The sequence below is a fragment of the Oculina patagonica genome, chromosome 10, assembly GCF_052425735.1.
Source record: "Oculina patagonica isolate OP01 chromosome 10, crgOcupat, whole genome shotgun sequence".
In the NCBI taxonomy this organism is placed as follows: domain Eukaryota; kingdom Metazoa; phylum Cnidaria; class Anthozoa; order Scleractinia; family Oculinidae; genus Oculina; species Oculina patagonica.
In genome coordinates this window covers 8623685-8639448 of record NC_135767.1, presented here as the reverse complement: position 1 = coordinate 8639448, position 15764 = coordinate 8623685, and the positions used below count along the sequence as shown (strand labels likewise).

The window sequence follows — 15764 nt, the reverse complement described above, 5'->3', positions numbered from 1 at the left end:
TGGGGCAAAAAAATTGGAGTCACTGAAAGGGGGGTGGGTCAAAAAAGTTTGAGCACATTTTCGGTGCTCCAATCTGTCCAATATTTCTACAACGCAATTATATTTTTGGCTGTTCAAAAAACTGTAACAATCCGTAACAAGGGATAATTACCACATATAAACTTAAACACAGCCAATGTAAACTCCATTGTACCTGAAGAAGGCTGGTTTGGCCAGCCGAAATAAAGTACATAACAAATTTAATCATTTTACGTTGTATCGGTCTTTGATTCAGTTTTCTATATGTCAAACCGATTAGATCACTATTGATCCAACGTATATTCTTTTTTGCTGTCTTGTGGCGTGACTCCTTCCCTGTTCGGCTCTGACTGGCGCTTGTCCTTCTCCTCCTCCGCACAAGTGCGCACCATTGTTACGCATCTTTTCTTTTTTTGCAAAAACATTTACAAATCACATCATGCAAAACACAGCTTAAATTACATTTAGTTACAAGTTATAGCCAAAAAAGGTAAAGTCTGCGTCGAGCCTAGTTGCCCATACAGGCCAGAGCTTATCCTGGTTTCCGTAGCATGAAGCGACTAGGAGTATTTCTACTCCTCCCTCGATGAGATGCTAGTCCATCTCAGGGTTGTCCCGAAGGTGGTCTCAAAGAGACCTTTGATCTTATGTTTTGTACATAATTGTAAACGAAAAATGTGAATGAAAAAAAGAAATAACCGAATATCACTGAACAACAATACTAGAGTCCTTAATCTTTTAACTACTTTTTATTTACTAAAAACATTCCTTCGCACTCAACCCTAAATTTTAAAAACCTAACACTAGATTTTAATCGCTTGCTGACAACGAATTCTTTAGTTCAGTCCAAGTGACCAAAATCTAATTTCTCCATACCAGTACCAGTCTACACTTGACACTTACAGGGTATAAAAATTCATTGTGTTACACTATGTAGTCTATTTTCGATACGCAGTGAGCTGGTTTTGAGATTGCTTTGAAAATACAGTCGAAGCTCTCTGAACGGACACTCTCGTAAGCGGACAGCTCTACTCACGGCCGCCTTGTTGCAAACTCCGTTTTAACTCCCATACAAACACTGTATTTTTACATTCTCGTAAGCGGACATTCCCGTAAGCGGCCGCGGACACTTTCAGAGATTACGATTTAGACTTTTTCTTTGTTTTTAAGCTCCCGTAAGCGGACAACCCCCCAAAAATCCTATTTACAACCTCTTTATCTTATTTTTATCAATGAACTTCACATCACCGTTCGTCACAATGATTTTACAGTAATTACAGTACCATATTTCAGTGCTTGTGTTTTCGTCATCCACGTCTGTCCGGTTATTTTTAGCTGGGCAAGCTCCCGTAAGCGGCCATTTATCCCCTACACCTCTAGTGGCCGCTTGCGAGAACCATTCTCGTAAGCGGCCAGCTCCAGTTACGGACACTTTTTTCGCGTCCCGAGGGTGTCTGCTTACGAGAGCTTCGACTGTATTTCATTTTTGTTGTCCACACATAGGCAAATGTCACCGATATTTTTACAGTAACCCGTTTTAGAAAATACTTTAACAGTGAAAACAATGAACCGTTTTTAATCGTTCACAAGTGGACAAAAGACAGAATGTATATACAAACTTCTATCTAGGTATGAACAGAGCTTTAGAAAAGCAAGAATCATCTTTTTCAGAATATTTTAGTACAATAAATCAAGATCTCTTTCTGGGAGAAGGCTCCGTTATGATCGAAAACCCATCTCGAGAATTGAACCCGCGTATTCTTTAGAAAAGTTCCTTAGTAACACAATAACTGACAGGACCTGTCAAATTTCGGAGTCCTCGTGTGTATTTCTGATTGGCTAATGAAAGTCGGAGCGTCCTCGGGTAGTACTCGAGTATTAACCGCCGAAAACAGTCATTCGACAGATTGGTTACGCGAAGACTTTTCAAAATAACAATAAAAATAATTCTCTTTTCAGTTCGGTAACAAATAAGAACATTATTTTGTAACCACAATGAAACGATATTTCTTCCTTTTTCTCCAAGCTCTAAGTTTTTCTCTGGCTTGGTAAATTGTCCACGCTTAACTGAGCACAAAGCTCTCATTAGATTCTTGTTAAAGCTACAACAGTTAAGAATGTTGAAAATATTTTACAAAGTATGTTCTAAGAGTTTAGTGGATGGTCATTCTTCAGCCCAAATGCATGCTTTCCTCGTCCTTCTTCGTCTGAAAATCTAGGATTTCTTTATAAACCAATTCTGAAGAAAAGAAAATGAAAGCAGATAATATTGATTCAGAAGTTAAAACGTTAAGGCCTGGCTAAACTAGGAAACATTGTTGCGGAAACATTGTTCCTTGTCATGTTTCCTAGGTGGCTAAATTAGCGGGAAGCAAGGAAAATGTTTTGCTGCCCGGGTGACTAAACTAGGTAACAACCTTCCAGAAACAAATTGTCAAGCATGCGTATAAGCTAGTCAACATTGCTTCCATGGTGGCTAAACTGGGCAACATATGTTTCAGAAGCAAAATCTGTGTCTGTGAAGCAAAAATGTTTTTGACTTGAAGCAAAACCAATTTTTGTTTCCGTGAAGCAAAATTTGTTTTTCGCAACATATGTTTCTCGCGCGGCCAAACTGGGAAACAGTTACGTCCGCAACAATGTTTCGGCAACAATGTTTCCTAGTTTAGCCAGGCCTTTAAAGATGCTTGAGAAACATTAGAAATTCGACCTGAAAATTCCATGCTGATGACGTAGCTCTACAGGGATCGTGTAGTGTTTCTGATTGGTTGTTGCTTGGTTACAAATTTCTGCCTGCGAGTAACAACAGCCAATCAGAGACACCATGCCGATCTTACATCTCATTCAGTATTCAGGTAGCCTGTTCCAGGCTCTAGGTAGTTGAAGGGGAAAGCGAAAAACGTGGGAGAGGAAGGAAAAAACGAGGGGAACGCCTTCGTCGCACCTCATTTTTTCCTTGCTCACCCGCTTTTAAGGCTGGTTCTCATATGATCGCCCCGATCGTCTCTGTCGCTTCTGTCGTTTGCAAAGTCTGACGTGATTGGAGCAAGCAAACTTTTTGAAGCGACAGAAGCGACAGAGACGATCGGGACGATCATATGAGAACCAGGCTTTAATACTTGCTCTCCCATAACTACCGAGAGCATGGAACAGGCTAGTATTCAGGGAGCCAACGAAAATGAATGACAGTGCATGAAAGTTTGCAGTAAAGTAAGAAATATGTAATCAGTGGCGGATCTAGGGGAGGGTACCTTATTTTTAGACCAAACCGGCCTGCAGGACCGAGAAAAATTATTTTTGAGAGCAGGCCTCCCTCTTTTTCCATGGTCTGGAAGATCAGGGCCCCCATTTCCCTATTTACGTGAAGGTCTTGGTCCGCTACTGGAAATGTAATAATTTTAACTCCTGTCACTTTTGATTGTGTTTGATTCCGAACTTAATGATAAAAGTAAGTTCATATACAATACACCTGGAATACACAAGCAGAAATAGTGGAATACAGTGCCTCACCTCTCCATTTATCTGTTGGCCAATCCTTGGCTTCGAACTGTACTTCATCAAAAGGCTCGCAAGTTGGCTGTTCAAAGAAACAACGATAAAATTGAGTAACTGCAGGACTGGGTTTAACAGTACACTACCTTTAACTCCATGTCTGTGTCTAAACAGCTCGCTACTTAGCCCATTCACTAACTCTCCCTTCTGCTTCTGTAGGGGTTGAACCCAAATGCGAGAAGAGAGAGTTCAACTTCTGGTTTTAACCCTTAAAGGAGCGTAGTCAGCCTCCACCATTTTCGATGCCATCGAAATTATGAAAGCTGTACGGCAAAGTGAAATCTTATTGCATTGCTGTAAGTTGTGTTACTGAAAGTTTGTTTAATTACTTTTAGTAGTGGAATCCCAGTGATCTCTTTTGTTTATACATGCTCCGCGAAAAAATAGAGAGATAAGCATGACGTTTACGGCAAACGGCAAAAATGAAACTTTTGCCATCTCTCTTTAGTTGTGTGTACAGTAGAGTGAATTAATTTGTATTTGCAATGAATAGTAGGAGACGTTATTCCATTTTTTGTGCTATTTACGGATTAGGAGAAAAGAACTCAAAATCAAAAGTTGTCTTTGCTGTTTGCCGTCTGCCGTTAACGTCATGCCTAACCTCTCTAATATAATACCGAAACTCTCGTTTGTAAACAAAAACAAAGGCATGGCTGACTGGGGTGCTTTAAGGGAGGGTTCAGGGGCTGGACTACTTGCTACTAAGAACATGCAGTAGCTAAAGGCCTAACAGGAACAGAAGATTAATTTTGTAGAAAACAACTCCTGAAATCACAGACTCTCCCTGTTACAAGATGCACTGGCTGAAGTATTGGTGAAATTTTCAGAATAAGTATTTACAGACAATTGTCACGTTATGGTGTGCACTAAATTACAGTCCTTTGGGTGCCTGTCAAGAGTTGTCTATACCCTCAACATCTCTTTCTTTCTTTAGTCTGTTTCTGGTAATAACCAGTTTTGCCTGTTCTGGAGAAAGAAAGTAATGAGAAAGAAGAAAGAAGAAGTCGATCATCTTAGAAAAATGTCCAGATAGAAAACCAAAATTCTCTCAAGGTGAGTTGAAGAAAATGTATGAAAAAGTAAGAAGAATGTGGATGGTGAACAAGCCTGTAAGCAGTCTCGTTCTCTTCCCAGCTATTGATGCAAATAAACAAATGTGAAGCAACAAAAGCTTGCTTGGTGAGAGTCCAAGCCACGAGCCGCAAGATGGGCTGGCAATGAAACCTTCGCAGAAAGTATTTTTCCTCCCTGGGCCCATTCCATCGTCGTTTATCCCTCATTTGCATAATTATAACATTTTCACCTAGGATTACCTCATCATCTGGGTCAGCGTAGGTAGCCAGGTAGGGATGTGCTAGGGCTTGTTCAGCCGTGAGTCTTTTGTCTGTGTCAAGATCTAACATCTTCTCCAATAGATCCACAGCTAAAATAGAGAACAAACATTCAGACAGGCTTTTCAGTCTCAGACTTCTCCATCTTTCGTCTAAGACATAAAATTTAAGCAACTAGACCTCCTTATTTCCTGTTCGCGCAATTCCTTTTTGGTCCTTTTCTTTTTTTTATAATACCACCACTTTTTTTATTATATTATATATGTATATATAATATAATATTTGAGATCAATAAAGTCGATAGATGATACAGTCAAAAGAAACACACAAGGAATAAGCAAAGGCACAAGAATGATAAACAATTATTTTGGTTTTCTTGGAATAGCATTTCAAACCCTATCAATAACTAAAGGCATTTATCCCAATGCTTCTATTTTAAGACCAGACAAGGTGATAATTTTAAATACACTGTGCCATTTACATGCAGAATATGACTGAAATGAACCAAGTTTGGGTTCCATTTTGTTTAATGCTAGACCCTGTTTGCAAATACTCACCCTGCGGGTTTGCATAAAGAAAAACCTCTGAGAAAGGTCTCTTCTTGAAACTTGGCATTGATGCTATGTAGCTTCTTGCCTGTAAAAACACACATCAATAAGAACAAAAAGTTGGTTTCCAAGCCAAGGTGGTTTCCCAGGTTAGCACTTGACTACAGTTTCAGTAACATGAAGCGACAAGGTGTATTTCTACTCCCCCAGGCTGCATAGGATGCTAGTCCATTGCTGGAGCCACTCAGCATTCTCGTCAGGTTCCCCAGGCAATTTGCGGCTACTGTGACAATACAGTGTCTTAAAAAATGTTGTGGTTATTCATCGTGGTAGAGTATAATAATAAATTATTTTTCGTTTGTCTCACGACGTAGTCACGCGTGATAGAGATCGTGACGTTTCGACTGCACACTGCTAGTCTTCATCAGGCGATAAGGTCGACTGTTTGTGTGTGAACTTATAAAGCACACTGCTGCGCTGTGATTGGTTGGTTTTCAACAGCTGTGATTGGTGCATTTCGATCCTCGCTGTTTCTGTGTCCTGTTGTTCCCTCAGCGGTCCGCTGTCGTACAGTTCTCCTGTTGTTGTGTTTTTTGATCGTGGGCATCCATGCTTCAGGAATTTCAATTCCATTATCCCTGTTGATATTATTAGGGTGAAGTCTTATGTGAATTGCCTCTTTGACCCTGCGTTTGTACCAGTGTGGGTCACGATCAATAAACTTTACCTCGTTCCAAAGTGTCTGTCCAAAAACATCATTATAACAATGGAGTTGGCTAGGTCCTCAATTAAACAAGCTAAGCATTGTTTTGACAACAGATAGAGGTGCTAAATAATTTACTTGACTAATTAATTATTAATAATTAATTAATTCCCCATTTGTTTGTTTATGGTACATGCTTTTTTAGCACTTCTATAGTAGAGACCTCTAGAAAAAGGCTATCCCAGAAAATAACACAGGAAATTCTGTAGTCAGGAAACTCTTCTGTAGTCAGGAAACTCTTCATTTAGGGATGTACCACTTGATGTAGCCCCTGACATTCTCAGAACTAACATTAATGGCAAGATTTGTGTATGGTTATTAGTAAGAAGTTATGTTACAAGTCATGTACTCTCAAGCCTAGGACTGTAAAACATTACAATGCAACATTTTTTTATCAGAATCAATCTGGGATCCATACTTACAGAATCGCTGCTAATTTTTGACAGGAATTCGTCATCTGGCTTTCCGACCAGCTGCATTATCCGCGTTAGTTGATCAATATTTTTATACAGTCAAAGTCAAACAACACAATTTATTACATGAATTTTTACAACATGCAAAATAACTTTTTACCAGGGGAAAAGGGGGGGGGGGGGGGGGAGAAGAAAGGAGAACTATATGGCATTTTCCTCATGTCTATTGCACCTTTTAGAGTTAAAAGGTGTTTAATTTCAAACTGTTGCAGTTGCTCCACACTGTGACAATGGGTACCACCAAAAAATACATTTCTAAAGTCAGCTTGAAATAAAAAGAACTAGCTAAACCAAAAATAAAAATTGACTCTTTTGTCTGTGACACAGATCTGATCTCCTAACACTATAAAAAGTCTGCATTCATTTGGTAAAAACTTTTTTTTTAGTTATATTAATTAAGCACCCCTCCCAATCCCTTACACTATATAAAAAAGTGAATTAAACACAAAGGAGGCTCTGGAGTTGACTTAAAAGTACCACACAACATTTGGAGGCTCTGTACAAGCTACCACACCAGCGGGTCTATTATACTTTGGTGGTCTGGCAGACTTAGCCAATTTCGAGTGTCGGCTGGCAGGAAAATTCTTTATTGTCTGGCGGTTTACGGTCAAGAAATTCATGGTGGTCTAAGCCTTCGGGAAAAAATAAAAGAAATTTGCGGTCTAGGATTAAAAAAATATGGCATCTGTGTACTGAACAACCCCCTATAATAGACCCTTACACCTTGCACTCTGTCAGATAACTCCCCCCTCCCTCAACATCACTATCACTAAGTGACTTCAAAGGATATGATCATTGCCAGGAAACAGTGTCTTTGATGTCAAAAGTTCAGCCATGATACATCCAACAGACCAAATATCCACTGCAAAGAAGACAAAAATAATAATTATTATAGTGCATTTTGACTGACCTTACCATTTTTTCTGAAATAGGAACACAAAAGCACACAACACAAAACACAGTTCAAAGTTATGTTTTTGGGTCAAGTTAGATATGGGATAATAAATTTATCCATTATTCTCATTTGGGTATGACTTGAGTTAGTATTTTCAAACAGTTTTAAAATCAATTTAATTCCATAGGCGGCGGAGCAGGGGGGATGGGGGTGAGGCTGTAGTCCCCCCAAACAAAAATTTTGAGGCGCTCAATCCCCCCACGTTTCAAAAGAATGCCGAAAGTATCATTGGCACAGCATAAATTGGTTCATCAAGATATTCAGTCTCATAATCTTTTCACAAATTGTTATCAGGATTGTTCTTGGCAAAATAATATATTGTAGGACTTTCAACGAAAGCAAAAAGACATTTTGGGAAAATTAAGTAGGGGTGTGTCATTGTGCCCTGCCCCCCGCTACATTTCAAAACGTTCTGCTCTGCTGCCTCAGAATTAAAACTACTGTATAGTACAAACCTGTTTGGTTGTAGTGCATCCAGTTTAGCATGATTTCTGGTGCTCTGTACCATCTCGTTGCAACATAGCCTGTCATTTCTTCTTCAGCCATCCTTGCCAGGCCAAAGTCAAGAATCTAACAAAGATTCAGATACATATTATTAGCTCTTGTAAGCTTGTAATTCTACTGGTCCTCTGGTGTAGCAGTTGGCAAATATTGTTTTAGGGGCGAGGAGCATTGTACCTATTGCTTGTTCTACTGTTGTCGTGAGAGGGGCAAGCCATTCATGTGAAACCTTGGGAGCTGCTTCCCGAACCATTAAATCTGACTGTTTAGAGAAAACAAACTTGTAAACAAATATTAATTTTCTGCTCATGGGCCACGTTGGATCACACAGTCAGCAAAACTCCATAGCCAGATAGGGAAGATAGTCAGGGACAATCAGATTTTTCTGCCAGTCAAGTAACTTTCCACTCTCAGTTGCCTATTAATGAACAAGGTCCCAGACTAGTCATCTACTGCCTAAATCACTTAGAAGGTATTAAAGCTAAGACAAGCATGCAACCCAGGGCAGGCAAAAATTAAGATTTGCTTATAACTTTCAATTTTTTTTAGTGGGGGGAGGGGGCTGAAAAAACCCCTGGCCAGTAAATTTAGCAGTTTGCCCTAACAATGTAGTGGGACCTATTTAATATACTCCTGGGTGAAGAGAAGCACTGCAAGAATAACAAGAAGCTCGTAGAGCTTAAAACTGCGCTGGTCACGTGACCACTCTAGGGGAGCCATGTGGGGGGAAATAAAAAATGCACCCTCCCCCCATCCCCTTTATCTGCGGCATACAATGTTGCGACTGACAAACAAAATGGTAAGAAAACACCTTGTGTGACATTTAATGGTTGACTAGTTCCATCCGCAATTAAATATTTTTCTTATATGCTTATGCTATATGCTGGCCAAATTTAATTCCCACGATCCTGATCCGTGAAACCAAAAAATTGCTTATCGGGACGACGGGATTTTTCGGGCGAAAGTTTACAACTACTGCCCCTGGGTCTGTAAGATCAATTCATAAGAACGTCTGGCTTCACGCCAGGAACGTAAGTATCTGCGAGAATTTCGACAGTATTCCTTATTTACATAAAACTGAAAACTGGCCCAATGACAATGTTTCGCAGTTTCTATAAAGTTAGTACTATTTTTGAACCTCTTCAACAGTTCAAAATTTATTTGACCCCATTTCGGTTTTCGTATTACAATAGGCGGTTGTAAAAATGCAGCGTCTGACAAACTTTGTGTGACATTTCATGGTTGACTTGTTCTAGCCGCGATTAATAATTTTTCTTATATGCAAATTCTGGCCGAATTCCCACGCGCGGACGCTGAAGCTGTTTTTAGAACTTCCCTAGCATACCGAATGACGTAAGCGGTACAAGTCAGGGCATGTTTGTGAAGGGAATTTTTCTTTTTATCTCTAAAATCCTTTCAATGACACAGGCCCAAAAAAAAAAATAGATTACCCTTAAAAGAGAAATACTTTGCAATAAATTTGTTTAGTAAAGTCCAAAGGATTCGCAAAGATTTGAAAGGTAGCTTATAATAGCTTTAAAACATTACGTGACTTGAGCTCCAGCCGATCGAAAGTGAAACTTGTCATGTCAGCACATTCTTTTACACCAACGTAATGGTATTTATTCACAGATTCTGGCCGGCTGAATTATATTTCTCTTTGAAAGCATGGAAATTTAGTGTTTTCCATGAGTCAAACGCTTCAAAATCGAATATTTCACACTAAACATTCTTTTTAAATACAGAAAATAAGAAAATGTTTCCATTTGTTACTGATTTGTAGCTTCTAAACATCGCGTGACCTGAACCTTGACCGAGTGGAGGTCTGCGTCTGGTCACCGACAAAACGACGAAAAATAAACCCCGTACAGAGTAAGAACTGCGCAGCACAGTTTATTAAAAACGTGTCTTGGAAAGGACAAATTTAATGGTGTAGAGCAAGCTCAAACACTAGACTGCTAAACTACTGACATCAAATGTGGTCGAGCTTTTACCTTCAACTCACAATCTTCATTGACAGCAATATTGCTTGGCTTCAGATCCTAAAGTACAATGGAAAAACAATGCATGAGACAACAGTTTGCCATGATTATAATGATGGGTTACTCTACTTCTCATTACTACACCACTTACCCTGTGAATAACTCCAGCTGAATGGACGTACTGCAACAAAACAGACACCAAATTTAAGAATCTTAAAGTGGCACTGTACCTACCATGATAGTAACTCAGGCTACGTCGAGTCAAGTTTGTGGCCGCATTCTTTTTTTGTGTGACTATTGCCCTGATAAGGATGGGCCAATACTTGATACTAAGATTTAGTTGTATGTGATCTGCTCCAGCACCTTCATTCTGTATCTGTATACAGATTGTCTTGTGATTTATATTCCGACAAAAGATGCCTGGGGCAAAAGGTTAGTCACAAAGTGCGAGACATGTACTGTAAGATGTAAAACAAGAGACAGACTGTGTTTCATTGGGCTATCCAATGGTGAGATTGGTGAGAGCGCTCGCCTCCCACCAATGTGGCCCGGGTTCGATTCCGGCCCGGTACCATATGTGGGTTGAGTTTGTTGTTGGTTCTCGTCCTTGCTCCGAGGGTTTTTCTCCGGGTTCTCCGGTTTTCCTCCCTCCACAAAAACCAACACTTCCAAATTCCAATTCGATCTGGAATCAGTGAGATCAAGAAGAGCCACCTAGTGGAAGATCCCACTGTAAATTCCCATTTATTTATTTTTTTTTTTAATTTTATCCAAACACCGAGAAGAGAGTTGAAAATTTGATGCGCAGCGAAGTATTTTTTTACAAAATTCGAGGTGTTTGGATAGCCGATGAAACAATGTTTGAGTGTTAGATATATCTTTTCAATCAAACAAAAACTATGAAGTAAACAGAGAAATAAAATCGTACAAATCTATGCTAATTAAGACCGGGTATCAAAACCTCTTTCATGGTAATGATTTTCTTTGTTTCAACTTGATGAATTATTAATGAGTTTTAGAAGGCCCAAGTAAAAGATGTTTGCAGCTTCTTGTTTCCTTATTATGGTTGTTATCGATGTTTATGAGGTTTGAACTATACAGAACATGAATATCAATTAGTTGCAAGATTCAATATTCTGAGCATAGTCTAATGTACCTTAAGTCCTCTTAATATCTGATAGACAAGAAACTGCACATGTTCATCTGTGAGTTTCTGGCACTTGAGAATGCTGTTGAGATCAGCTCCCATAAGAGCAGTCACCATGTATCTGCAGTCCAGAAAGGAAAAAAAAATTATTTTTAAAAAACTTGAAATATTGTCTAGGCTATTGTTCTTTGGTGAGTTGCCTGTTAATGATCCTCTATTTTTTCTGTGTTCAAATAAATTATGGATTGGATACTTTAAATACTAGTTATGCAACGCTTTCAAGTGGTATACTATGGAATATCCCACGAGTCACTTGTATTTTCTCGGTATACACACGAGCCTTTAGGCGAGTGTGTATACGAAGAAAATACAAGTGACAAGTGGGATATTCCATAGTATACCACGAGAAAGTGTTGTGTAACTATTTTATACCATGCCATAGAAAATACGCTCACTAAATTTCATCGAGAATAAGATCGCAGCGCACGATGGGAAGGTTGGGTTGAATACCGTCGAATATACAACGGCTTTCCTGTATTCTGATTGGCTGTATTTTCTATGGCATGGTATAAATACTGGTATCCGCATTTGGGATGTTTATTACTGTCAGGACAGTTGTTTAGAAGTGCAGTTGTGATATGTATCTGTCAACGTGTCTCTTGAAGTAGAGCGCTCATGAAATTTGACATGTTACGGTAAATAGGATATGAATTGGCCCTTATTGTTCAAAGACTGGAAAATTATAATTAGCCTTTCTCTAATGGATAAATCACTACTCTAGCAATCCAGGGGATAAGCTTAAAATTATTTCCAAAACCAGGTACACTGTCCACTATAACAGTGGTTTACATATTGTCCTAGCCTGCGAGCAGGCTCTCTATTCGGGGGCAACGTGAATCTCCTTCTTCGAGAGCGCCGAAGGCGCGATCCCGCGAGTGCCGAAGGCGCGAGTTTCAGCGTGCGAAGCGAGCCCGCGGGCAAAATTGAGATTTGCCCGCGGGCTCGCTCGCTCGCCCAGCGGCTCGCTTCGCACGCCGAAACTCGCGTCTTCGGCACTTGCGGGATCGCGCCTTTGGCGCTCTCGAAGAAGGAGATTCACGTTGCCCCCGAATAGAGAGCCTGCTCGCAGGCTAATATTGTCCAGACTGTATTATTTATCCTTTGAACAACTAAGGACCTAATCTGCAGATATAATAATCTGTGGTACAACTGCTTTTACTTACACATCTTGAAATTGGTCAAATGATGTGTCAGGAGTGAAGACATCAAGTAAACCAATAACCTAGCAAATAAAAATAAGTAGCAAGATCATCTTTGAAAACGGCAAAACACTAAAATTATTAATCCAGATATATATACAACTGTATTGCCCATGTGTGAGCAGTGTATCCAACTTTGGAAGCAAGCAGCAAATTTATCACAGCATGTCAAGTTCTCTAATAAACATATTCCGATGTGTAACTTAGTGTGCAGTTCCAGAAAATATCAATGGAGATTTTTACATGGTGGGGTTTCAAAAAACAGTTTTTTAAGGAAAGGGATTCAAGGCAAAAAAGCATTCCATGAGAGGGGTACAGATATTTTCTGGAACAACACAATACGGCTTAACCATAATATCAGTTTTCACAGTTCTTACATTCTCATGATTCATATGACGTAGAAGTTTCAGTTCTCGAAAGGACCTCTTGGCATGCATTGTTGTCTGGAAAGGTCGGGATAGTTTCTTGATTGCCACTTGTTCTCCTGTGGCTGTATTTGTTGCAGAGCTGCAGTATAATAAGTAAACAACAAGTGACTGATGCATGGATGGCATGGGTGTCCAATTACAGGTACCCAGTTGTAAAAAGTTGAAATCAGACATCTGAAAGTTGACACCCACAAGATTGTGTGCCAATTACACAACAAATAGGCACACACAGAACCAATCAAAATCAAGAAATTTGTAGTTATAGTTCCAATGATCAGAGCCGTAATAGGACATGTACAGTGTATAGTCTAGCTTGAATAGATCCCTTTAATTTCTCATTTAATGATAAAAATGCACTTGACTGTTGAAAATAATATATTTACACAATGTTAAACCAAGTTCCTTCTATGAGACATGCCTCAGGGAATCATAGTTACTGAAGTTATATTCAGCATAATGCCAAGTCGGAATTGTTTTATTGGAAAAAACTACCACGATCCGATGCAGGCATGAGTCATAGAGGGAATTGAGTTACAAATGCCTACCATTCTCGTCCCCAGAGACACTTGTCCCAATTAGCTGGCAAAGCCTGGGGCATGAGGAACAAGTGGCTCTGGGGACACATCTTTTGATTGACTGGATCTTCAACAAAGGAAATTCAAATTTAGCAAATAAAACAAACCATTTTAATCTCCCTATGTTGTAAGGGATTTTACTACAGTTGATTTTATTAGCTCGATCTAAATCCTCTTTGTTAAAAATCTAGCCAATCAAATCATGTGTCTCTAGAGCCACTTGTTCCTTGTGCTCCAAGCTCTGGCCAGCTAAGAGGAGCAAGCAGCTCTGGGGACAAGAATGAAATGCCCACATGTCTTCAAGCGTTCTCTTTTATGATTAAGGGATCACTAGATAATGAACAGTCAGGTTTTTTTTTGCACTGATACAGGGCTGCAAATAACAGTCGGTCATCAGACATTGGCTGACCAAAATTGGCTCATGTCCGACAAAATCTCAAGTGTGGTCGGACAAAATGTCCGGACAATTTTTTGATCATTTATCATTTTACGGCAACGATAAATAAAAATCTGTCTGACCACAATTTTGTTTTGTCTAACCAAGATGGTGTCTTAGTAGGAAATATGTTAGTCATTTGACTAACATATTTTGATCTTGTAGCCACCTTGAGAAATCTTAGTCTCCCTCACAGGCATGGGAGACTAGAGAAATCTAGGAAGAGGACACAACGTTTCTGGATGAGGTGTGAGGGGTGGTGCATGGTGTAAGAATCCCCACCTGCCCAGTCAGAGTAGTTTTATCCTCTCCCCAGAATTCCTTGCTGTAATCTAAGACAGCGGACAATAATAAATTATTGTAGAATACCCAGCAACCCCTAAACAGCTTACCAGAACTCCTTGAAGATTGCTGTAATTTAAAATGAGGCATGAAGCAATAGAAATGAGTATATAACACACAAGTGAATACTGCTTTTTGTGCTCGCTGATTGGAGGTGATAAGCAAAGTACTCTTCACCTCCGAGCAGCTAAAGAAAAACAAACTGCCTTGGTGCGTCGCTTTGTTTACCGAAAGTGATGTTTTGGTCCGCAAGTTATTCAACTTGTGTGGTATATACTAAAACAATTTTTCTCCTCAGTGTCAGTGAATGTGGTGGATATTTGCCTTGCAGCTTCGCGGCTTAGTAAATATCCACCACTATTCACCTCCACTTCGGTTCTATTGGCATGTCTTTGGGTACTGTTAATTATTTAGCTGATGTTGTGGCTCTACACAATGGTAAAATGATTTCAGAGCAAAAAATGAAGGGACTGTTCATGATCTTACATTTCCCTTCGATGACAACAGAGCTAATCGAGCTCTATTATCCTAATTAGTGACCTTCAGATTGGACTACAAGTACAAGATTGAGTACGAGATTGAGTACGAGTACGAGTTTTCAAACCAAGTTCGTGTGCCTCATATAATCACTTATCACACCAATCTTATCCCTAACATTTATTTATGTGTTAGTCAGCAACAGGGAGGAGTTATAGTTTGGGGGATACAATTGTGACGAAATTCCAAAGTCCTACTCATACTCGATCTCGTACTCATAGTCAAATCTGAAGGTCGCTGATATCAGTCTGTCCGATTGCACTTGTCATGATAAAATAATTTCTTTGATTAATTAATGTTTAATTATTTACTATCTGCTACACAAATTTCAAATCAATGCAGCAAGAGCCCTTTTATATTAGAAATAAGGTACAGTGTAGCTTACATGTATTGTATTGCTACAAGTATAAAGACTATAAAAGATAGAGTTGGCGATTCATTAACACTACATGAACGCCTGGCTGAGATGAACTTAATCGAGGATTGAGGCTTCAAATTTTACCAGAATTTAGTGATTCGCCCTTCGAGATTCCTGTTCTTGCAATGGAGAACAGCCGGGGGAAAACTATTTCGGCGGAAATCCGGATCACGTTTAACACAATAAACGAAACAAGCTACAAATCGCACAACAGATTTTGTATAAAAGCGTGCACAAGAACCTGATCGGAACACTCCTCCAAAAACCACTTACCATACTTGACCGTAGGCACCGGTTCCAATGGGACTGAGATCTTTATACTTCTCAGGCACTTCCCAGACGGTTCTATTCAGCTCTGTTCTATAGTATCCTGGCGGAAGATCAGCCATAATGGCTTCTAGATTGTTTCTAAGAGCTTTTCTGCTCGCCAAGACTAAACACTTGTGATAGAGCGAAGGAAGTGCGCACGACGCTCAAATTTTGTCACGCACTGCGCATC

General features: G+C 39.6%; 1 protein-coding gene across 2 annotated transcripts; it reads right to left on the bottom strand.

The window, feature by feature from the left end:
* Positions 1-752: 752 nt before the first annotated feature.
* On the bottom strand, positions 753-15748 carry LOC144629320 (mitogen-activated protein kinase 14-like). 2 transcript variants are annotated; one of them, XM_078487555.1, is made up of 13 exons: positions 15539-15747; positions 12907-13036; positions 12494-12552; positions 11280-11391; positions 10275-10304; positions 10136-10183; positions 8096-8210; positions 7476-7547; positions 6635-6714; positions 5459-5537; positions 4884-4993; positions 3529-3595; positions 753-2257 (listed from the first exon to the last, which is right to left on the bottom strand). In XM_078487555.1, the coding sequence occupies exons 1-13, from the start codon at positions 15652-15654 to the stop codon at positions 2190-2192; spliced, it is 1086 nt and encodes a 361-aa protein (XP_078343681.1). In that variant the 5' UTR covers positions 15655-15747; the 3' UTR covers positions 753-2189. The 2 variants fall into 2 exon arrangements, with proteins under 2 accessions (XP_078343681.1, XP_078343682.1); XM_078487556.1 differs by lacking the exons at positions 753-2257; positions 3529-3595; positions 4884-4993; positions 5459-5537 and adding an exon at positions 2306-2693 and having other exon boundaries at positions 6577-6714; positions 15539-15748.
* Between the last annotated feature and the right edge of the window lie 16 nt (positions 15749-15764).

Coding starts and splice junctions, on each gene's coding strand:
- LOC144629320 (XM_078487555.1), bottom strand. CDS start 15,654: ATGGCTGATCTTCCGCCAGGATACTATAGAACAGAGCTGAATAGAACC. Junction 4,994..5,458: donor TCTTTATGCAAACCCGCAGG/GTGAGTATTTGC, acceptor TCTCTATTTTAG/CTGTGGATCTATTGGAGAAG. Junction 2,258..3,528: donor GCCAACAGATAAATGGAGAG/GTGAGGCACTGT, acceptor TCTTTTCTTCAG/AATTGGTTTATAAAGAAATC.